Source organism: Gadus morhua, chromosome 12, assembly GCF_902167405.1.
Source record: "Gadus morhua chromosome 12, gadMor3.0, whole genome shotgun sequence".
In the NCBI taxonomy this organism is placed as follows: Eukaryota; Metazoa; Chordata; class Actinopteri; order Gadiformes; family Gadidae; genus Gadus; species Gadus morhua.
Window position 1 is genome coordinate 1,544,898 of NC_044059.1, and position 25,238 is coordinate 1,570,135.

The window sequence follows — 25,238 nt, forward strand, 5'->3', positions numbered from 1 at the left end:
TGTATGTTCAACTTATAGGTGTGAGGTCGTTAAGACGAATCTTGAGCTGCAGTGAGGGGATGGTCCCTACATCATGTTCATCCTTAGCAAAAGCATTGCATTCCTTTCTGAGAAGTTGTCTGACCTGCTGCTGATGTAACGGGGTAAGTTGAGTAAGGTGGACTGGGGGATCCCAATTCTCCTCACTCTCTCTTTCTTTAGTGTTTTCTTTAGTCTTCTCTCTGTTTGTGTGTTTGTGTGTTTTCTGTGTCTGGGAACTTTGCCTCTGACAGACTGATGTCTAGGGGTTTTGTATCTGCTGGATAAATGGTTTTAACCCTCTGTGTTTGTCCCAGTATAGTTCTTGGTGGCAATAGGATATCATGACTAGTGCTGTTTGTGACTGGAATAGCAACACGTGACCAGCTACCTGGTCACGTGTTCCACTTTCTTCCATTTTTAACCCTTCTGGTAATTATGCTTGTGAACAGGGTTCAAATAACACGTCTTGGTGGTCTGGGAGTGGGCCTGCCCTCACAGTGCACTTCACCGTTTTTGTTTGACCAGCTGGAATAGACTTCATCTCTCTACCCACTTTAACTGTAGCTTCACCTATCTCGTCGTCACCACACTTCATTACTTTCAGAAATACTTCAGCTTTCTTACAGTCAAATGAGAATGCTGCACTGACTGCTTCTGTGACAGCACATGGTGGCGCTATACCCTTCGCTAACACCTGCTCAATTACATTGTAACCGATGATTGGTTGTTCTGCCACCCCATCTCCATCAGCTACAAGGACTGGCACAGAGAGCTCAAGCTGTTTGGTGCTGTTTGAGGGTAATTTGAATGTGACCTCAACCCACCCAGAAAAAGGAATAGGTGTCTGGTTTACTGCCCTCCCTTCCAATCTATCTGTTCCCAGAATCTCAGCTAGATTCCTGACTGCAGCATGTGGAATGTTTTGTTGTCTCCATGTCTCATTGATTAGGCAGACCTGTGATCCAGTGTCCCACAAAGCTTTAGTTTCTATGTCATCTATCAGGCAGGTAATGACGCATTTCTTGCCAATCAGACTGAGTAACTCTGTTCTTCGTTTTGGGGAGAGGAGACTGACACTGACCGCTACCTCCTTTTGTAGGGTCATATCTTGTGTTTTAGCTGCCACTTTAGCCTCTAAGTGCTGGATACTATCTGTGATTAACTTGTAGACATCTCTGAGCTGTTCATTCTGATTGTTTTTGTCAACAGGTGGCGTTGGTGCATCTGTAACAGTGCTAGATGACATATCTACCTGTCCTTGTTTATCAGTAGGCCTCCTTCCTGTTCTGCATCCACGTGACAGATGTTCACTCAGTCCACATTTGAAGCGATGGTCGCAGTTGTCTCCTTTATTGTTCTCTTGGCAATTTCTGCAGCGACGTTTCCTGCTTGTTCGCTGCTGGGCAAAAGATCTAGGGGACTCAGACATGACCTTTTTAATTTCTTCCACCTCTCCTCTCAGCTGTTTTATTACAACAAGTAGTTCAGATTCTGTGTGAGTCATTGCCGGTGGTGTTCGATTCACTTTACCTTTTGTGAATGTGGAGGATGCCCGTTCTTGTCCACCAACTGCTTCGACTGTTGCCTCTGGGACTGACTGTGTTTCAGCATGGATTTCTCTCACTCTGGGCTCTTTACAGTTTTTCTTGAATTTTTGTTGTCTTTCCCACTCAAGCACCTCGTCAGTGACCGCTGGGTCATCCAGGTAAGCTTTGAGCTGGTATTTTATATTGTCACTAATGAGTCCTGTCCCCAAAGCTCTTTGGAACTTTTTCTGAATGAGTTCCGGGCTATAGTGTTCATCTGAACCAAGTTCTCTGGATTTAACTAACAGCCTCTCTTTTAGTTCTATTGCCCTAAAAAGGAAATTCTGGGGTGACTCATTACTTTCTTGAGTGACATTGAGGAGCCGATGATAAAGATCAGTGGAACTGTCCTCCTTGTAATGTCCCTTTAAGATGGTGCGCAGTTGAGAAAGGGTGAGGTTTGCTTTTATTTCTAGCATGTCACGTAAGGTCAAGCCAGGACTTACGGCTCTTACAACTGCCTCAACTATTTCCTCCTCACTGTGTTTTTTTCTCAACCCCATATCAATCTGATGGGTCAGATTAGAGTGTGAAAGCTTGTCTTTCTGGCCCCTTTCCCCAATTTGACCGCTTATTTTGACCTCCCTTCTAATGGTCACTTCAGATGGCTTGGTAACTGAAGAGGAAGCTGTTGGTGGGGTAACTGAAAAGGGGGTTGTTAGTGGTAAAACAGGGTTGCTTGGTTCCTGACTGGTCATTTTATTCGTCAACCTCATTAGGTCTCCTTCCATTTTCATTGTAGAGGCTTGAAAACTCAGTTGCAGTGCGGCATATTGTTGCTGCAGACTAGCTAGTGCTCCAACATTGCTAGTAATATCGTCACTCAACTGTGGTTGTTCATTTATTTGCATCAATTCCTTTGCAGTTTTTATTAAGCGGATCAGAAACGCAGATGCTACTTGCTCTTCTTCATCTTCTACAGCTTCCTTAGCTGCTTCAATTATTTTTCTGATCAGCGTACGTTCACACTGCAACTGCACCAAAGACTCGGCCAGTTGATCTTGCAGGCTCTCCAGCTCCATTTTGTGTTTGGACACTGCAATCTCTCTCTTCTCAGCTCACAGAAGCACCGCTGATTCCACCGCTGCCACCAAATTTGTTGCACACTTGAAAATAAACTCAAGCGTGACTTGAAGAGTAGTTCGTTTAATGAGTTCTGTAAACATACACAGGCAAAGTACACATTTGGTTACGACACGTTCTGTCCGCCATGTTTCAATACTGCTCTACAAAATGAGTTTCACTCGGTCTGTTTACATCCTAATCTAAGTATTACACCATTCGCAAAAATACATATTAATAGACATAGTAATCGGCAATGGAAATACACAAAATAAAAGCACATTGTGGCTTCTGATATTATTCCCAGTTCTTAACCTTAGCATACAAAGTAAACAAACACCATCTACATAAATGTACCGCGGACCCTAATGGCGACGCAAGAAGATTAGCTTAGCTGCTAGTAGTAGTTGCTTATGACGGCATTACAACCTTTTAATACAACATTCACGGCTGAGTTAACTTGCCAACTCTTCCCCACATCTCTAACCCATGCCCAGCTCATCTTATGTACATTCATGACTCTTATATTGTTTGCTTACCTGTAAACATACACAGGCAAAGTACACATTTGGTTACGACACGTTCTGTCCGCCATGTTTCAATACTGCTCGACAAAATGTGTAGCTTTCACAGGACAGAGTGCACCAATAGATCAACGCCACCTTGTTGCGGAAATTAGATACTACATGCATTACATTACATACCTGTGTAAAGGTAAATGGAGCACAATGTTTACAAAATGAAACAAAAACAAGAAGAATGACTAACTAATAAACTAATTATGGCAAAATGGTGAGGGGGGTGTACTTATCTAACACGCTATTCTCACACGTATAACTAGGCCCCCCAGGAGAAACTGTGGGAGGTGCTGCGTGAGTATGGGGTGAGGGGGTCACTCCTCGGGGCCATTCAATCTCTGTACTCTCAAAGCGAGATCAATGTTTTGTTCCCAGTGGGTGTTGGCCTCCACCAGGGCTGCGTATTGTCCCCAAACCTGTTTGTGATATTCATGGACAGGATATCGAGGAGTAGTCGTGGTGGGGAGGTGTTGCAGTTCAGTGATCGGAGGATCGCATCACTGTCTGTTTTGCAGAAGATTTGGTCCTGATGGCATCATTGGTCTGTGACCTTCAGCACTCACTGGAATCAGCTCACAGCCGAGTGTGAAGCGGCTTGGATGAGGAACAACACAGCTAAATCTGAGGCCATGACTCTCAGCAGGAAACCGGTGGTTTGCCTACTCCGGGTAGGAAATGAGTCCGTAGCCCAAGTGAAGAAGTTCAATTACCTCGGGGTCTTGTTTGCGAGTGAGGGTACAATGGCACGTGAGATTGGCTGGAGAATCGGAGCAGCGGGGGCGCAATCGCGTTCAATTTGCCGCAGCATTGTGACGAAAAGTGAGCTGAGCCACAAGACAAAGCTCTCTATCTACCGGTTGATATTCGTTCCTACCCTCACCTAATGTCATGAGGGATGGGTGATGACCGAAAAGACTAGATCGCGGGTACAAGCGGCCAAGATGGGTTTTCTCTGGAGGGTGGCTGGCATCTCCCTAAGGGATAGGGAGAGAAGCTCAGCCATCCGTAAGGAACTCTGATTAGAGCCGCTGCTCCGCTGCTTAGAAAGGAGTCTGTTGAGGTGGTTTGGGCATCTGGTAAGGATGCCCACTGGGCGCCTCACTAGGGAGGGGTTCCAGGGCAGGACCAGTGGGGAGAAGAACTCGGGGAAGACCCAGGTCTAGGTGGAGAGATTATATCTCAACACTGGCCTGGGAACGTCAGAGGGGGGATCCCCTCTGACGGTGGGATCCCCTCTGATGGTGGGATCCCCTCTGACGAGGGGAATATTTATTAGGCTACTTTCTCAAACCCAATATTAAGCTATACCTTTATTCAGAGAGGCATGTATTTATTCTGTATATAACTTGACATCATAAAAAATCTTGTTATTTCCCTCTCGGAAGTGTTACCTAGACCTATATAATCGTATCACTAACATATTTGACACAACTAGGCATATACCAAAAGCAGAGCTTTTGCGGTTTAAACTTAAGGGTTACAATTCTGAGAGAAGGCAGCAGAGAGAGAGGTCATGTTTCCCGAAGCTCCGCTAGGCATTGGAAAAAACTACTTAATTCATCGTTCGGATCTACTTTATCTTATTTTATTTCATGATCATAATACCTAACAATATATAGTTTGTTTCCGTCGTCCTCCATCGCTCGATTCAACAATACATTTTGGCACTTTTTATGACTCCCGGATCAGACCGCAGAAAAACTCTTGGACTTTCCTATCGCCAACATGCCTCTGTACTCGGATATCTCAGAGACTGGGAAATGCACAGACTGCACCAAACTGCAACAGACAGTGGCTTTATTTGAAACGAGACTAGCAGCATTAGAAAAATGCAAAGGACTCCTCCAGGATACAGTGCCGATGGGTGAGTTTGCTGAGCTCACTCAGATACAGCAAGATGATCAAAGCTACACTGTATCCTTTCCGAAGCTGGACAAGAGAGAGACAGTTCCAGCTGCGTCTCACTGGCACAGAGTCGGCGCTAAGCCAAAACAACATACCAAAGTGAATCAACAAGTTCACTCAACGCCAAATGCTAAGCTACCCAAAGCTAAAGTTACATGTATCAGCCGGATTAGCCCGTCACTGAAATTAACCCTGCCACTGAAGAACCGGTTCCTGCCACTTCAAGAGTCCACGAACGAGCCTGCCACCGATGCACCCCTGAGCCCCGAGATGCGTCCGGACAGACAGTGCGGACAGAGACGGTACGGACAGAGATGGAACAACCAGTCGCCACGGAGGCGGGCTGCGCATGTGTCTGCCACCGTCCAACAAGGGCCCATCTCAGAGAAAGCAGATGAACCAGACACTCTGATTATAGGAGACTCAACCATCAAGGATCTAACCGGTAAGAAGATCAAAACATGCAACTTCCCATATGGAATGGTTAGTGATATCAACCATAAACTAGCCAAAATCATATTGGAAAACCCCAAAATCTCACAGATTATTGTGCATGCAGGATTTAATGATATTCAAAGAGAACAGTCAGAACTTCTGAAAAAGGATTACACTGATCTATTGGATACACTGGACAAAATACACATCAAGTCATTCATCAGTGGACCCATACCAGCAGTTGACAGGGGAATAAACAGATTCAGTCGTCTACTTGCACTGAATACATGGCTTTCCAGAGTCTGCAATGAAAGAGGAAGGGGCTTTATTGACAATTTTATTCTGGGGGCGCAAATATCTTTTCAGAGGAGATGGCCTACACCCAAACAGGTTAGGCTCAAAACTGATGAGGGACAATCTTCTCTTCTCGCTTTCCCACAAATCTCCATGGTCTGACGCACAGGCCACAGTCAGAGCACAGGTTGAGAAGAAGTGAGACTACAGCCTCCCCCACACATCTACTCTGCCACTATCTGACACACAGATAGCAGACAGCCCACATACCTTGAAGAGAGACAACAGCCCGCCCGACGCCATCAACACTGTGCCTTCCCCCATCGCTGATGCTGGCTTGGCGAGGAACGGCCACCCCCCTCCTCTGCATTCCCCCATCTACGATGACCTCCAGCCTCATCTCTCCCATAGCCACAACAACAACTCCAGCTCCAATGTCTCCTCCCTTTGCGATTTTCCAGCCGAATTTAAGAAACTGGAATATGTTGGCATCAAACTTGCATCTGTGTCAATGATAGCATCGCCACGTCATGGCCGCAGGCTGCTAACACCCATGAGGATGGCGCCCCACCCCCCCCCGTACTGATAGTAGTCCTGAGTATTACCGAGACAAAAAAGGGTTCAGCCGTAGACACAGTATAAAGGAAGTTTCACATAATCTGCTGAACCCAAGGTTGCCTACGTCAAAGCAGGGCAACTTTTGCATTCATGCTGTAACCACTAAGAGAGTAAACAAAGGGAAACTTAGACACACTGCTAACCTCACAAATCTCATATCTATTGCCTCCAAACCAAAAACAACCTTAAAGCCTATCAACAGCACCATCAGGATGGCTCTACTTAATGTGAGGTCTCTTAATAACAAATCATTTTTAGTTAATGATTTTATTAACACTTCTAAACTGGATTTTATGTTTTTAACTGAAACATGGCTGGAACAAAATAACAGTGCAACCGTTCTGATAGAGACAGCTCCTCCCGACTATAACTTTTTTGATGCATGTAGATCTGGAAAAAGAGGTGGAGGGGTTGCTGCTATATTTAAAAATGTATTTCAGGGGAAACAGATGTTATTTGGTGATTTTCCATCGTTCGAATACCTTAGTGCTGTATTAAAATGCTCCCCCAGAGTTCTCCTATTAATTATTTACAGGCCACCCACATATTCTGCAAATTTTTTCGATGACTTCACAGAATTATTGTCTAGCATCTCCACAGAATTTGACTGTCTAGTTATAACTGGTGACTTCAATTTTCATACTGATGATTTGAATGACAAGTGTGCAAAAAAACTTTTTACCATTTGGACACATTTGAACTGTCTCAACACGTGAAAGAGGCTACTCATTGTAAGGGGCACACTCTAGACCTGGTTATCACAAAGGGCCTCAATGTTTCTGATCTCTCTGTGACTGATCCTTCCTTGTCTGACCACTTTTGTGTTTTCTTTAACATATCTTTTATTCCCGACATACAGACAAAATTAAACACTATCAAAAAACGGTATATCAATGAAGATTCTAATGTACTTTTTAAAAAGGCCATCTCCTTGCTACCAACTCTAAACCCATGTTCTGCTGAAGATCTTGTAGAAAACTTTAATTTGAAAATTTTGAAAGTCATAGATGTCATTGCACCTTATAAGGTTAAAACGATTTCTGGAAAGCAAAAGGCACCCTGGAGAAAAGCTGCTTCTGTAACAGCACAGAAAAAAGAATGCAGGAAGGTTGAACGCATCTGGCGTAAAACAAAACTTCATATTCACCATGATATCTATAAAGAGAGCCTCCGTGCCTACAATTTAGACTTAAAAAATGCTAGAGAAACATTTTTCTCCAATATCATTAAAACCAACACTAATAATGCAAAAACCCTATTTGCAACTGTTGACAGACTGACCAACCCCCCAACACAAATTCTACCTGATCTCCATTCCACGCCGAAATGCAATGAGTTTGCAGCTTTTTATACTGATAAAATTGAAGGTATCAGACGCGCCATCAATATCTCCACTTCAAACAAAAATGTTGGACTACCACCCTGTTCAGGCAAGAATAACGTGGCAAGGATGGCATGCTTTAATGTTATAGACTCTCAAAATCTTGTTGAAACTGTGACACAACTAAAGACATCCACCTGTTGCCTTGATACTATACCTACCAACCTCTTTAAGAATGTTTTCGACTGCCTAGCAGCAGACATATTGCAGATAGTTAACAACTCTCTCCAGTCAGGCAATTTCCCAAAAGCTTTGAAAACTGCAGTTATTAAACCCCTATTAAAAAAGTGGAGCCTAGATATCTCTGTTATTAACAACTACAGACCAATATCAAATCTACCCTTCATAAGTAAAATCATTGAGAAAGTTGTCCTCCAGCAACTTAATCACTTCCTGGCATCAACTGGTTGCTATGAAACCTTCCAATCAGGATTTCGACCCCTGCACAGCACGGAGACCGCCCTCATTAAAGTTGTAAACAACATCCATCTTAACACAGACTCTGGCAAAATCTCAATACTAATGCTACTTGACCTCAGTGCTGCATTCGACACTGTAGACCATACATTACTTCTGGACAGATTAGAAAACTGGGTGGGGCTTTCAGGCACCGTCTTAAATTGGTTCAGGTCCTACCTACAAAATAGGAACTACTTTGTTTCCATTGGCGACTTTGTATCAGAATCAACCAACGTGACATGTGGAGTCCCACAAGGTTCGATCTTAGGACCCTCTTTATTCAACATCTACATGCTCCCACTAGGGCAAATCATGCTAAATAACAATATTGACCATCATTGCTATGCTGATGACACGCAAATCTATGTATCGCTATCACCAAATGACTATCGGCCCATAGATCTGCTGTGCCAGTGCATTGAGCAAGTGAAAGAATGGATGTGCCGAAATTTCCTTCAACTAAATGAGGACAAAACAGAGATAATTGTATTTGGTTCTAAAACGGAAAGGCTTAAAGTAACCGAACACCTTCACTCTCTGTCCCTGAAAACCTCAATCAAAGCCAGAAATCTAGGGGTTATCATGGATTCAGATTTACATTTCGACAGTCACATCAAATCAGTTACAAAATCGGCATATTATCACCTTAAAAATGTAGCAAGACTTAGAGGGCTCATGTCCACCGAAGACTTACAAAAACTTGTACATGCCTTTATCACTAGTAAGCTTGATTACTGCAATGGTCTCCTTACAGGTCTCCCAAAACAAACTCTGAGGAAGCTTCAGCTTGTTCAGAATGCTGCTGCTAGAGTTCTAACAAAGACCAAAAAATTTGATCATATTACACCAATTCTGAAATCGTTACATTGGCTTCCTGTAGGTCAGAGAATTGACTTTAAAATCATGTTGCTAACCTATAAATCCCTACATGGTTTAGGCCCAAAATATTTAACTGATATGCTTCCACTACATCAGCCTTCTAGACCACTGAGATCCTCTGAGACCAATCTGTTAATTATCCCCAGAGTAAACACAAAACATGGGAAAGCAGGATTTAGTTACTATGCAACAAATAGCTGGAATAAACTCCCAGAGGATTTAAGACTTGCCCCAACTCTGAGCACCTTTAAAACAAGACTGAAGACTTTTATGTTTGCTATAGCTTTCTGCTAAATCTTAAATACATTGCACTTTCTAAAAAGCTTTTTTAACTTTGCCTTTATTTTCTATTTTAATACTAAAATGCCTTTTTTTATTTTATGTTTGCTTTAGCTTTCAGCTAAATCTTAAATACTTTGCCTTTATTTTACTAAAATGCCTTTTTAACTTTCCCTTTATTTTCTATTTTTACCAGAAAGATACAAGATCTGATACCAGAGAGAAAGGATAAGGGTTTGAGACCCAAGTTCTGTCTGGGTTAGAGTCCTAGAATCTGGGTTGGAGTCCCAGAGAAAGGACCAAGTGCCTTAGGTCGGGTTGGAGTCCCAGAGAAAGGATCTAGTTCCTTTAGGTCGGGTTGGAGTCCCAGAGAAAGGACCAAGTTCCTTTAGGTCGGGTTGGAGTCCTGACTTGGGTTCCAGAGAGACTGTTGATCTGATCTTAAATACATTGCACTTTCAATTTAACTTACTAAAAAGCCTTTTTAACTTTCAATTTAATTTTCTATTTTTACCAGAAAGACACATGATCTGATACCAGAGAGAAAGGATAAGGGTTACTAGAATCCGGGTTGGAGTCCCAGAGAAAGTACCAAGTTCCTTTAGGTCGGGTTGGAGTCCCGACGCGGATACCAGAGAGACTGTTGATCTGATCTTAAATACATTGCACTTTCTATTTTACTCATTTCTTTGCATATGTTTTCTTTTACTTATCTATTATTTTATTTTATTGTATGACAATGTTTATATGTGAAGCACTTTGAGTCTGCCTTGTGTATGAAAAGTGCAATATAAATAAAGTTGCCTTGCCTTAAACGTTGAACAAGAAAAAATTTGGTAACCAATATATAACTATCTAATATCAGCATTATATGACGACCTAGCAAAAATATTGAAGGAATACTAGCTGTGACATCAAATAACCCAAATACATCAAATAACCAGCCGGAGTCGGACTGCACGGACTTGAGGACCACTGAAAACGAATGGTACACGCTTCACTCCGTAACAGTCAAGTTGCCAGGTTTTGAAAATTTGTATTTTTTCATTCTGCGCTACAACTATAGAAAAATATGAATAACTTTCGTATTACCAATGAGGCTATTTATTGCGGTAATGGTGCATTTATAATACACACAAGGGACCTATCTTCATACAGCATACATTTAACAAAAACATAGAAGGGTGGAATGTTTTTTACTAACAGTTATATAAGTTATCATTAATCATGTTTAGCGATCTCAGCGTAACCAACATTAGACATCACTCGATAGTTCATGAGTAGGCTTATGTCAAGAATATCTCAACATCTACTTTATTGTTTACATTTTCTATTATTTTATTTTATTTTTGTGTAACAAACATTGTCAACCAAGGATAAAATAATGTGTCATAGAACATACTGTTGTATGAAGGTCTATGCGTGTTGCAATTTAAATTATGTATTCAATATACATAATGTTCATCCTTAACTAGCACATGGTGCAATTTGAAATGATGAGGTAATTTAGATATTTTATATTAAAACATATTAAAATATATAATATATGTTTTATAAATATAAATGTGCAGCACAGGAGATTCTTTCAATTTGAAATGTTGTCCTACGTTCTTGTAAAGGTGTCACAGAAGGGCTTTGATATCCATTGAAAGGGGGTGAAATTCTGTAAACTGGCAACAACCGCCTGCCATCTTTGAGTGTGTTACAGGCCGCGGCGCGAGCGGGCCCTCACTCAACGAGAGAAACTGTCTCGAACTAGATAACGGGGATATATTGTAACACTGGACGACGCATTATTATACCCCGTTAGCACCCGAACAATCGTAAACGGACGAAAAGCGTAACTAGGTATATAAACAACTAGGGGGCCCATTCAAAGTGTAGAGCATCTCGGTGTTTGCCAACGACCCGACTAGCTAACCATATTTAGCAGACCGGGGTTAGCTGGCTAGCCAGCTTTTGTAATCCGCCGGCCAGACACCCACCCGTTCCCTACAACTCAAGCCAAAACCCTCAAGTCATACGATAGACACGAGGACAAAGAAGTCACCAACAGTGGAAGGTGCGTTGACTGGACAGTAACGGCTATGGTTTGTATGATTGTAATAGAATGTGTTGTCCAGACCCACGGTTTTCATGACTCGTTAGCCCTTTAGCGTGCTCTAGTCCACAGTGGAATAAACCGACTCAATGTGGATTTGATGGCGACCAATGTAAATCGAAACTGCTAAACAAGGCAATCTTTTTCACGTTTTACAACACTATTGCGTTTCATATCTTCTCTCAAACATGTGCCGGCGGCTAGATTTCGCTGGTGATATTTTGCCTACGACACAGCGGCAGCGAAAGCGCTATTTGGGCTAAGTCAGGTGAGATTCGGCTGGTGAGGCCGCTATTTCGATTACGTTTTGTGAGCCACCCTTCCAAACAGTTACGAGGATCACCCAAACAAGACGGCCGGCAAACTGGTCTGAATCATGCTAGTCCCGTTTAGGTTAATTGTAGTACTGTTTTTATGAAGAAATGTAGATTAAGATGTTTCACTAAATCTCGGCACATAGATGGGATTTCACGTAATGCAGAGGGCATGTGCTGGCCCACGAGTTAGACAGGGAGGGAGTAAAGGATTCATCATCTCCATCTGCATGTTCGGGGACGCCTTGAAGAAGCACATGCATGTGTTCAAGCAGTTGGTTTGGTATTTATTTGCTAGGCTGTGTGACCACAAAGATGTTCTTGTAGACTATGACTAACACGAATATATATGAATCCCTTGTTTTGGTTTAAGGTTATTCAAAAAACGATGAGCCATTTAAGATGCCTCAGGCTTCCTTGTATGTGCTTCAGTGTTTTCCTTCAACAAGACTGCATATTCTCACATTGGGTTAAAAATAAGCATTTAATGTTCAAATTAATTGATCACACAGATTTGTGTATATCTTGACTGGGAGATAACGAAATTGGTGTTCTCTCCCAAGGGAGAACAGCCAAATGGTATTGATGGCCAAGGAAGGATCAAGCCTCAATGGTGCAGAGTGGCTGCCATTCATCCCCTTGCCACCCTGCTTTGTCTGCATTGGACCAAAACAGGAAGCAGGGGAGCTCTTGGTTGAGAAAACAACTCTCATATAATTCACCAACCGATATTCTTTCACATTTGGCTAAATTTCAGCAGTAGCCATTGTATTCCACATTATTTTCTTGTCTCGTGTAGAATTATCTTCCTGCGGTAGTGACTTGCCTCACATTCTCCTTGTCGCTCCACACAGACTTTGATTACTTGGATCCATTGTGCCCACTGTGGTTAAGATAACTAGATTGTTCGGTGTAAATTGAGAAATTGTATTGCTTGCAGGCATGAGCATTCCCTGTGGGAGGTCCAATTCTGCCTTTTTATTTTCTGCCTTTTTGTTTCCTATTTGTAGACAATTAATGGTCAGTTAATGAAAAAGGACCACTCTATGGGTTTTGGTCAGGGCATTTTCTATAGGTTTTTCTGGTAGTTCGGTAAACTGTAATCCCAGATGCTGATCTTTGCTTATTTCCTCCCGGAGATGTAACGTCCTTCAAGGCATGAAATCTGATGCTTTAATTCAACTGCATTTTTTGGCTGATGGGTCATGTGGTTAATATAGAAATATATTAAGTTATTAAGGCTTGTCTATATTTCATATATATTCATAAGTTATTTGCTCAAATTTAACATTTTAGCATCAGGAGTTAAAATTTGTGTTTTCGCACCATGGTCCTCATTTTGTGTCACTTATCAAAGGACAGACAGTTTCTTACAGCTGCACAGTACAAAAAGATATACACGCAAACATTTTTGATAAAACGTTTTTCTTTGGACTATACAATGGGAAAATGAGCTTTAGGAGGAGAGCAGGGTCTTGCTCAGGGGAAGGCTCAAGGATATTTAAACGGGACAACAGTTATTGGCTTTGTTATGGAGATATGGTACATTTTTACTTTTTATGGTCTCATTGACACTGAATTCAGAATGCATGCTGATTGTTATACCTGCATTGAGGTGCTGGTAGCGCTGCCTAGTTTCATGACAGACCTCAACTGTAGAGAATCGGAAACAGATGTTCCATTGCATTTATTAAATGCAGGTGAATACAGTAATATTTTGGATGTTTGGAATGTGGTTAACAATGTTCTTCCTGATCAATGAATACTTTTTTTTTCTCGCATGATAATCTGGTAACTGAAGTTACCCAAGTAGAAATTTCGTCTTCAGGTACCAGGTTACACAGAGGAGCTCCTCAGAATGCACTTTTTGACAGCACACATTTATTAATTATGAATGATCCCTGTGTGACTGAAGAGACTGCTGACCTGGTCTATGACTCTTATCATCTTTACCACACATCTTTGCTCATGCACGCTTCTTGTTACCGTAGTAATTTTCTTGTTTACTGTTTCATTTAGTTTCCATGCCACTGGTGCATAAACTTCTGTTTCTGACCATTGGTAAGCTTGACTGTCAGGCTTGCATAGTGCAGTCATGGCAACACAGCATGCCGCATGTGTAGAGGAAAGTCTTTGTGAAGGGGACGTTTCTTTTTTGCTTGCCCTGAGAAAGCACAGCCTGTCACATGACTTGCCGAATCATGAACAAGAAAATGACGAAGGAAACTGTGTGTGTGTGTGTGTGTGTGTGTGTGTGTGTGTGTGTGTGTGTGTGTGTGTGTGTGTGTGTGTGTGTGTGTGTGTGTGTGTGTGTGTGTGTGTGTGTGTGTGTGTGTGTGTGTGTGTGTGTCATTCAAGGTTTTCACATCGGGCATGTAAAAATTCTAACTAAAAAAAGTGACGAACAAAAGCCATGCAAACCAAATCTTGTATTGTATACAAGATTTTGTATTTTCATCAGGCACAACACAAATATGCATTTTCCAAAAAGAATGGCAGTGAAAAGTGCCGGTGGATTCAACCTCATTATCTCGCTAAATTTAAAAGCACCTTTATTCAACTAACACAGATCAACAAAATGGGTAATATTGAGGTAAGCAAAAATGTAGGTCATGTTATATTAAGCCAAACGCAACTGTTGTAAAACGCCTACCTTAAGGCCTGTGGTGCCTGGAATGTAACTTAACAAACTTTGTTCATATTCCAAGCATGCTGTATGTCATCTGTTACTGTACTTCACATTGTGGTCGAGAAGATGATACCCTGGTCAACGATGTGATGGTTCTTATGTTGGGGTTGACCATTCCTTGTTGGTACTAAATAACTCCTTCCTCTGGATCACCAGGAGACTGGTTCTGCGGGTGAGGCCAGAGGACCAGACTCAATGAGTTTCCAGCGACATGTCAGAGAAGTCAGGGCAGAGCACCAAGGCAAAGGATGGCAAGACGAAGTATGCAACCCTTAGCCTCTTCAACACCTACAAGGGAAAATCTCTGGAAACCCAGAAAACTGCAGGTGAGGTTTCCTTTTTATATTAACTAGTGCAAACACAATGTCCATGGCAGTGCCCTGGCTCTTTTTAAGCAGCTTAGATGGGGTTAAAAACTGGACCTATGTGACCTTGTTTTTCCTAGTCAATTTATTTAGCTAATTTATGGATAACCAATAAATAGCTAAATATCTAAACAAAGGGAAATATCGGTTTATTAAACTGAGCATGTGTATCCAGTAGGGCTGGCCGGAATGCCATTTTTCAGGCTTCGAATACTCGTTGGTTTTTCAGAGCGAATATTCGAATACGCGTTCCAGAAAAACACACCATCAAAAACAACATTAATAATCCCTATATACTCCCTGGAACCGATTTTGACAGTATCTGCATATTTTATTGAAGATTTAATAGCTTTTGAACGTTAATTAGTAGGCCTAAGTAAGTTGGAGTTACTTAGTTTTTCCCTGTGGAAGCGAACAGCTGTTGTTCCGTACCAAATCAGCTGTCCTCTGCCATCTCAGCTAGGGTTGGGCAATCGTCTACAAGCTTCCATCGTCCGATAGCGCCCCCCTAGCGATCGACGATAGTCGATACTATCGGGGGGCAACTTTATTATCATTTTATAATATTAATTATTTATAATAATTTATCACTTTGAAAAAAATCGTATAAACGGCGCTGTCATGATGACACACAGCTAATAGCTGTGTTCGAAATCGTTCCCTATCACGGATATAGTGCACTATATAGGGTGCTCGCCATTTTGTAGTGTTGTTCGAATTCTCACTGGTTAATTTCATGCCCTATATAGTGCACTTAAAATAGCCAAAATTTGAGTGTACATATGATGTTCCCTACGTGTTACTCCCATATACCACAATGCAATGCGGTCGTGTTTTTCCGAGGAGAAGAAGCTGAATAACCGCAAGCGGCGAAAACGAATACATTTAATGATGGAGTCTCCGGCTTTCGTTTAGAAATATCAACAATTTATTTGGGATTTAACAAGAAATTGTAACATTCAAAGTTAATAAGAAAAACCTTGTTCAAGGAAATGTAACATTCAACATCAATACAACCTCCACCTTTCCTCGAGAGTGCCCGGTTTGTTTACATGATCTGGGCGCATCTGTCTGCGTCATACAAATACCCGGCGCATTTACTGACGCAAATGACGTTTAGAAATGTTCAGCGTAGTGTCCCTATGTAGTGCACTATATCATGAACACTATAGGGAATAGTGAGTGAGTGAATAGAGAACGATTTCGAACACAGCTCATGTACCACAGCTGTGACCCGGAAATGGTGCAGCGGGGTGTGATGTCATTTCGCCGTGCGAGCAGACCGGTAGGTTTCGAGCCCCTCCCCTCTCCTCTCGCAGCAGTGAGTGAATACGGCAGGTCAGCGCTACATAGTATGTTTTCCACCGGTGCCAGTTAATTTCAATTACAATTTGCGGGGCTTTTTAAGTTGTAAAAATAGCTACCACAGCGCTTTAAAAAAAAATAAAAAAAATAAAAAAAATATCAATATATAAAAAAAATATAAAAAATATGTATATATATATAAATATTATAATAAAGATAAATAATAAATAAATTAATTAATTATTGAAATATAATTATCGCCTTTTTATCGGCAACTTGAGACGATCGACGATGGAATCCATCTATCGTCGATAGAATCGACTATCGGCCCATCCCTAATCTCAGCCCTTGCAGGAGCTTTTCAATTCATTCTGGAACGTGCATTTTTTCAGGGAATTTGTTCAATAAATCCATAACAAATACCGAATATTGATTGTCTTATGTGTCCATATTATATCCATTATATTGACCGGGTATTCGCAAGACGCTCACGCTCTGCAGCAAGCCAGTCACAGTTAATTGGCGCGGCGCTGTACAGCGAATGTAAACAAACTAAGCTAAGGTTAGCATTTCACTAAGCATTTATTTTCCTCCCGAGATCCCGCTAATGTTGTTATAAAGTAAAGGGAAACAAGATGTCTATTCTTCCTCCAACTCTCTCGCTTCTCTGCTTGGTGTCGCTTATAGTTTGCCTCCCTCGCTCTGGTAATGTCACGTAGGCCTACGTGTAACAACGAAGCTCAGAATACTGATTTAAGCTTTGAATACTAATTTTCCGAACGAGTATTCGAATATTCGAATAATTCGGGCCAGCCCTAGTATCCTACGATTTTGGTGATTCTGCAAGTCCATGTTCTCTGGCCTATACCTTTCTTTCCCCACGTTCAGAGAGATTTCCAGCAAATCAAAACCGTTTATTAGGTGAGTGCTGCCTGCAGCGCTCAACTATTTTTCTTCATACGTTTTTATTCTAAATTTCTCTCCTCTTTATTATTCTCTACAAACTTTGGGACCTATCTCCTTCCTCAATTTTTCACCTAGAGACTCCATTCAAATTTTTAAATGTTCAGAGTAGCTTGGAATCGAGCGCTTTTCAGATTCTTAAAATATTTTATACTTTTTAAGATATTCTACTTTTAAATACCATCTTTTTTTTAACATGCGAGTTGATGGGAGGACCGTCCTCTGGTACTTCAACTGTTTAAGACGTAACTAAATAAATTTTCCTCCGTTTATCTTCGTTCAAACTAGTGCTGTCAAGCGATTAAAATATTTAATCGCATTAATGTCACAGTTAACTCGCAATTAATCACTTTTTTTTTTTTCTATTCTAAATATCCCTTGATTTCATGCTGCTAGCCTTTTAGTGAGATCAGATTGTTGAAGGACAGTAAGGAGAGAGATCCGCCCTGAATTCAACCCGGTCCACTTGACATCGGCTAGGTGCATGACAGTGGTAGGCCTACCATAAAACTTCAATAGCTCAGGCTTTTATTTGTTTCAATCACTAAACTTTCGATCAAAACTCTTGCTCAGCAAAGATGGGAAATACTATTAAATGTATTATTTAAACCTGTATGAATATTCCTACTGTACATAGGCCTATACATATTACCAGGCTATCGAAACACACACACACACACACACACACACACACACACACACACTGGCGGAGTGTAGTCGGGAGAATTCCTGGTGGGCCGTTAACGTTTCAGGGCTGTCGGGCTGATTACTGCGGGATATCAATATTGCGTTTATAAAAGTTCCTTGCAGCACCCTCCGGCACCCTAAGCTGTGTGCCCGCAACCTCTCACTCACTCACTCACTCACTCAACAGACGCAAACACTCACAAACTGTCAACTAGAGCCCGACCAATATTGAATTTTTAAGGCCGATACCGATACGAATATTTTGTGATTTAAAAAATCCGATATATCGGCCGATATATATATATATATATATATATATATATATATATATATATATATATATATATATATACATAAAAAAAATCCAGAAACGCGCAACAAAACAAACACATTTCCCTAACATTGGTTATTTGTAGTTATCCTTTTCACTCTCAGCTAACACGTAACAACTGCAAAACTGGACATGGTAGTCATGAATTAAGTCATGCCTATCGACTTTAGAGAATTGATGGGGATGTTCTTTTAATTGTTATTCAAGCAATGTATGTCTCGTGACAGTTGCCAACTTACCATGAACACACTTGCACACATGAACAACACCGATGATCTCCGTCGATCTCCGTCATTAAATCTGCCTAACTCTGGCTGAATCAGCGGGTTTGGGGCGTTTTTTTTAATTTATTTTTTTATATTCATTTATCGGCCATTATAAATGTCGATACCGAATCGTTTGAAAAATGCCTAATATCGGCCTGCCGATATATCGGTCGGGCTCTACTGTCAACATCGCGTCCAGGTCGATTTTGTCTAGAGGGGAGTAACTGAGCGGCCCCTCCCGAAGTGGTACAGCCCAGGTGGGCCTTGAACTGCGATTGGTCAAAAGACGTTAATAAACAACAGCTAATGACAACATTGAACTCTCGTGCATGCTCAAACAGAGTGACGCACAAACACACACACACTTTTAAGGAGTTTTTCACCCGCTCCGTGTCCTTGCTTTCCCCAACAAGTTTGTGCGCCGTGCTTGTTTTGTTTCCGGTTTAGATCCGGCATGGTGTTGTAGTTTTTCTAACGTGACTAGTTGTTGCTAGACAGCAGGAGAAAAAACTACGTTTGCCAAGCCAAAAGTAAGTAAGTAAAGCTTTTTATTGGCCCCTAAGGGCGATTTTGTTTGCAGCAAGACATCAATAGACAACATAGGACAGAAAGTACAACATGACAGACCAAACATACATGCAGATAGTATATAGATAGTGCAGAGTGTATACAGGCATGCTGATAAGCATCCCTGCATGACATACCAATGTAAATCAGAATAATAATGAGTCTATATCTATTGGTTTTAACTGCAGGGAATCTGAAACGTGACTTAGAAGGTAACAACTGAAACTCAGGATGACCATTAGCTGATAAAATAGATTCTGCCTTTTTGTGGACAAATCTATTGTACAGGTCTGCTAGACTGCTTTGCTTGGCACCTATGATTTTGTCACCGGCCTTCACTACTTTGGCGAGTGAGGCTTTATCCTTTACGTTCAGATTTCCGTACCAGCATATCATAGAAAAAGATAAAACAGATTCAATGTAAGATTTATAAAATATTCTCATAATGGTTTTATCCACATTGAATTTTGCCAATTTACGGAGGCAGGAGAGTCGCTGTTGGCCTTTCTTACATATATTCTGTGTTAAGATTAAAATTTAGCCTGTCATCAATTATGCTTCCCAGGTATTTAGATGAGCCAACTACCTCTACAGGTTGCCCGTTTATAGCAGTGACCTGGGTAGGGGGGGACTTGCGCCTATAATCAATGACCATGTCCTTCGTTTTTGATACATTCAAGTGTAAGTGAGCACTATCACACCAGGCTATAAAATCGTTTAAAACAGGACCATGCTCAGATTCTTTTCCATTTAAAAGACTAACAATAGCTGAGTCATCTGCAAACTTTAAAATATGTCTGTTTGTGTGCTGGCTACGACAGTCATCAGTGTATAGGATGTATAAAAGAGGGGACAGGACACAACCCTGTGGTGACCCTGTAGAGGACAGGAGCTTTTCTGAGTATACCCCATTCACCCTCACTCTGAGTTCTGTCTGTTAAAAAAATCCAAAGTCCAACCCACTAAACTAAAATCTAAATTAAAATTTCTTAACAGCTTATCAACTAAAATGTGTGGTTGAATAGTGTTAAAAGCTGATGAAAAATCAACAAATAAAATTTTGGCATGAGTGTTGCTACCTTCAAGGTGCTTAAGTATCAGGTTAAGCAGAGTGGCTGTAGCATCCTCAACCCCTCGCCTGGCCCTATAAGCAAATTGTTGTGGGTCCAATAGATTCTCTGTTTTGATGAGGAGCACCTTTTTCATTAGCTTTTCGAAACATTTCATCACCAATGAGGTCAAGGCAATTGGTCTAAAATCATTTAAAACCTTAGGGCGACTGATTTTTGCCACTGGTACAATAGTCAAGTTTTTCCAAATTTTGGGGACTCTCTGTTGGCTCAAGGAGAGCTTAAATATGTAATAAAATATTGGACCAAGTTGTTCAGCGCACGAGGAGAGTAGGTGACCCCCTATGTTATCTGGCCCGGGGCTCTTCTTAACCTTTGAGTGTCTGAAGGTATCTACTACGTCATGCAAATCAAAGGGCGCTGGGGCACTATCCTTTAGGTAGTTTTTTTGCTCTAAAATGGCATCCTTAAATGTTGGTGAGTCAAACCTCAGATAAAACTCATTCAGCGTCTGTGCCAGCTTTCTATCACATGTGAACCCGTCCAGCACCAAATTCGGATTTCTTGTTTTCTTTGTACCAATATGGTTTTCATGCTATCCCAAGCAGAGCCTAAATTGTTGTTTACCAATTGGTCCTCTAGCTTTCCTTTATAGCTTCGCTTTGCTCTTGCTATTTCATGCTTAACTTCCTTTTTTAGTTTTTCAACCTCCCGAAGGTTCCCTGCTCTAAATGCCTGTCTTTTCCTGTACAGCAGTGCCCCGAGTGCTTTCGTCACCCATGGTTTACTATTTGGGTACACCTTTACAGTTTTTTCAGGAATAACATTATCTTCACAAAAGGAGACTTAACAACTGACAACATCTGCAAGGTTGTCAATGTTCGGACAAGATTGCTTGAACATTTCCCAGTCGGTACACTCATAGCAGCCCTGCAGACTCAATTTGGATTCATCAGTCCGGTTTTTAACCCGCTTTTCCCCTCTGCAGTGCAGTGCAGTATGATGGGATAAGCTGAATACAATTATGGTCGGCCCCCCCAAGTGGGGGAAGGGGAAAAGCTTTATATGCTCCTTTGATGGACCCATAACACAAGTCCAGAGTTTTGTTGAGTCTGGTAGGGCACTTAACAAATCCCCAAGGATCAGCACTGGAGCGTCGGGTGATATTGCCTGTAGTTTTTGGGTAGATTGCAATATAGTCTCTGAGGCATTGTCAGCGTTTGCCCTTGGATGGATATACACAACCATGACGAAAATTTGGGGGAACTCTCGAGGAAGATAAGGGGGGCGCAGTGATACGCACAACAGTTCAATGTCTTTAGTACAGTCTTTCTCTTACAATAACATTTTTGCAGTATCTTTGGTTCACGTATAGGCAGACCCCGCCCCCTCGTGACATACCGGTCGCAGCGGCATCCCGAGCAAGCCGCACGGGTGAGCCAAAGCTGTCAATGGCAAGTTCGGTGTCCGAATCCCTCTCCGACAGCCATGTCTCTGTGATCGCCAACAAGCAAGCGTCTCTGAATTCGTGTTGGAATCTGACGTTGGCTTGCAGCTCATCGACCTTGTTTCGAAGAGGCCGCGCATTCGAGAGAATTATGGAAGGCAAGGGGATACGGGAAAGGGGTTGTTTCCTTAGTCTTAGACGCAGACCAGCCCGCTTTCCTCGCTTCCTGATCTTGCGGGGAAACGCGCCGGTAGAATCCCCTTTTCCACTTGTTTGATCGGCAAAACAGCTTAGATCGGGAACCACTAGATTCACCCCACGAATATCCTGAAAGTTACTCCATTGGAGAAGAAAGTCTTTGCTGTATGTTATGCGCTCCGGTTTAGTGAACCCGTTTAGCGCTTCCGCGAGATGGATCACTGTCCACAGAAGGAAGAAGACGGTTAACTCCATGATTTGATGCTTATCTGGTCAACTCAATAAAATATATTAAAAGTCAATTTATAAGATGATTTGTTGGCCAATTAAATACTGTGCATAAAAGGTGCATAAAGACACAATCATAAAAACAAATAGTTTACGAACAGACTAACCCTTGCTGCCGGTCGCTGCATGAGCATGCGCCCAAAATGATCCAAAATGAAAAGAGCGTTTATCGCGCGATAACTGAATCACAGTTTTAGTTTCATACCGGCTTTGCTGTCTGTCTGTCTGTCTGTCTGTCTGTCTGTCTGTCTGTCTGTCTGTCCTTATTGCCCCTCTTTTGTAATTTTGAAGATTGTTATTGCAGTTTGTGCTTTGTTTGAATAAAAATTGTCTTATTCCAACTCAATTGTGATTATTTTAAAATGTTTTGATGGAAACCACCTGGGAAGTTAACCATGAATGGTATATAGTTTGCAGGGATTGTAATGAAAACAGTAAAGGGTGAAAGTGCGATTTCATGGCGTCCTTTAAAGGACATTTCCAAATGTCGAGATGTATATCGTGAAAGGGAGAAAATGTATCGGGATATTATTTTCTTCCCATATCGCACAGCCCTGTGTGCATGTTTACATTGTTTACTCCATTTAGTCTTTTGAACTTTAATTCTAATCCCTTCACTTGATTTAAGCTTTTTCACGTTTCTTTATGTCTTAATCTATGTGGCTTTATCAAAAAATATTTTCAATCTCACTTTAACCTACAGCACTCAGCATTTTCTGCAGGAAATGCATTTTCTAGTCTAATATGGGGCAGGTTGGATATCATGACTGTTCAGGGGTTTGCCCCGTTGGTGCGCCGGTAAAGCAGTTTAAAAAATAACTAAGAAAGCTGCTACTGATGTGTCACATGTTTCGTTGATCTGATCGGTTGTAGGTCGGTCTTATCGCGTCCATCTGCAATTTTGTCCTCGTCTGTTGAACACGGTTCCAGACTAATAAGCATTTCCAGTTAGTCTGGCAATATCAGGCTAGAGCATTTTATCTCAAAGGTTATCGGAGTTTGGACTCTACTAACCAACCTGATAATGAAACATCCAAAAATGCCATCGTTATCGTCTTCCGGACCTTTCTTCATCTACTACCTGTTTAACGGATATTCTCTGCCTCTCTCCAGTGGCTGCCAGACATGGGCTCCAGAGTTTGGGCAAAGTTGCTGCCAGCCGGCGGATGCCCCCTCCTGCCAATCTGCCCAGCCTGAAGGCAGAGAACAAGGGCAACGACCCCAACGTCAACATCGTCCCTAAGGACGGCAGCGGTTGGGCATCGCGACCAGAAGGAGGGGAGGAAAGGTGAGCCAGATCATTTATATTGTAATGTTTTCTCAGGGGACTCAAGGTAGAGGCCATTTTCTATATTCATTGGTTTGTTGATTGTGGTTGTGGTTGAACGAAACGATGGAACTATAATATTTCTTGTACAATCTAACGCTTTGGTTAGCAGGCAGCAGGAGACCCCGCCGCCACAGCCCAAACCCCCACCTCCCCCAACACCGGAGCCCTCTATAGCCGCCAGCCGGTCCTGGGCCAGCAGCAAGCCACCAACACAGCCAGACGGTGGGTCTAATATTAATCATTAATATGATCATATCAGTGTGGATTTTACCGATAACCATCTTTAAAAAAATACCACGATATTTCAAGAAGGAAGAAGTTCACCATAGAAACAAATATTGTTGTAAATAGGAATCGTCCAAAACATTTACCATTGGTATCTTTTAGATGGTGGATTGGGGAAACTAATGTCACTAATTTTGCCCTGGGTCTTTCTTTGTTGCCCTGTTCAGGTACCCCTCGTGTAAGCAGCCAGTTTCACCAGGAGTTCCCCAGCCTGCAGGCAGCTGGAGAGATAGAGAAGGCAGACGGACAAGAGGAGGAGCCTTATGGACCTGGCCCCAGCCTTAGACCTCAAAGTACACGTCACACACTTACTATATTATACTATTTACATTTTATTTATATTCTATATTAATTTCCTATGTATAATTTGTACATTGGTTAAATAAATGTAGAATTGTTCATACAGCACTTACTATTCTGTGTAGAGATTAATTGCTTTTGACTACCTGTTCCCAAGTCCTAAACTTTTTTGTACCATAGGATACAATTTCAGATAGTCACCTTTTTATATAACGACATAGTAAAACTACAATTTGGAAAATGACATCTATTTTATGCAATTATTCACATATTGGCTAGTTTCACCTGCATGTGGAAGATATGTATGGTTTATTGATTATCATTAGGGCTGTTCAAATTAGCGAGATATTATCGCGTTAACGCAATATTATTTTAATTGGATAAATAAAAATTGACGCATTAGCGCATGTTGTCCTTTTTTCTTTTTAGTTCCACTTACTCTAAATTAAATTACAATTGCAGTAAGTAGCTGCATGTTTACAATTCCCAAATCTGTGCTGATACTTATTTGAATTTAACTACATTTGTAATAGCTCTTTGTTTACAATTGTACTAAGTACATTGGTAAATCATCAGGTAATACCGATCAAATCAATGTGTCTGTTCCTTGTGTTCTCCTAGATGTTGGCAGCTGGAGGGAAGGAGGGGGCAGGAACCTGAACACTGCACCCAGCCCCCCTGAGATGGAGGGCGGTCCCCTGGAGGAGGGCGGGGGCCCAGCCCCAGTCACCGCCTCACCCCCAGGGGAAGCTGAACCGGGCCAGACCCCGGCCAGTGATGTTCAGAGGGAGAAGAGGGAGGGCAAGGAGCGGCTGCCCCCCACTGCTCCCCCTCAGGCTAAGCTCAATGGGGGTCAGCAGCCTACCGCGGGGGCACCTCTGCAGTTCCAGCCTCCTTTCAGGAGTATGATGCCCCCTTATGTACGTGTAGAATCTTTCACCTTCTAAACACTTCTCGTTCGCACAGATACTTGTGTCATGAACGTTGGACTTAATGTTTTGTGTTTTCTTATTTTTTATATTTAGATGTTCCATGCGTATCCTCGAATGCCCTCTTCCCCCGGCCAAGCGAGCTTCAGGTACGTTGTTCCACCAACTGCATCCAAGTCAATTCAGACATGTTAAGACAGACTTGCAACACATTCTGTATGTGGCATGTGTTTTGAAACCAACGGAAAGCTTGTATTGCGAATATCCATTTTCATGTGACTGGTCCTGTCCTCCTTCCTCTGCGTC

The 25,238-nt window shown here is 41.8% G+C and overlaps 1 protein-coding gene across 7 annotated transcripts in view; it reads left to right on the top strand.

The window, feature by feature from the left end:
* Positions 1 to 11,169: 11,169 nt before the first annotated feature.
* The window catches only part of prrc2c (proline-rich coiled-coil 2C), a 53,123-nt gene continuing 39,054 nt past the window's right edge, over positions 11,170 to 25,238 (top strand). For 4 of the 7 annotated variants that reach the window (XM_030371889.1, XM_030371893.1, XM_030371892.1 and 1 more), the window contains exons 1-7: positions 11,170 to 11,559; positions 14,758 to 14,927; positions 23,202 to 23,376; positions 23,525 to 23,640; positions 23,871 to 23,996; positions 24,625 to 24,923; positions 25,029 to 25,081. In XM_030371889.1, the coding sequence (XP_030227749.1) occupies positions 14,813 to 14,927; positions 23,202 to 23,376; positions 23,525 to 23,640; positions 23,871 to 23,996; positions 24,625 to 24,923; positions 25,029 to 25,081 (884 nt within the window). In that variant the 5' untranslated portion in view covers positions 11,170 to 11,559; positions 14,758 to 14,812. Of the gene's footprint in view, positions 11,588 to 14,757; positions 14,928 to 23,201; positions 23,377 to 23,524; positions 23,641 to 23,870; positions 23,997 to 24,624; positions 24,924 to 25,028; positions 25,082 to 25,238 lie in introns of all 7 variants that reach the window. The other 3 variants (XM_030371891.1, XM_030371895.1, XM_030371890.1) reach the window with 2 other exon arrangements.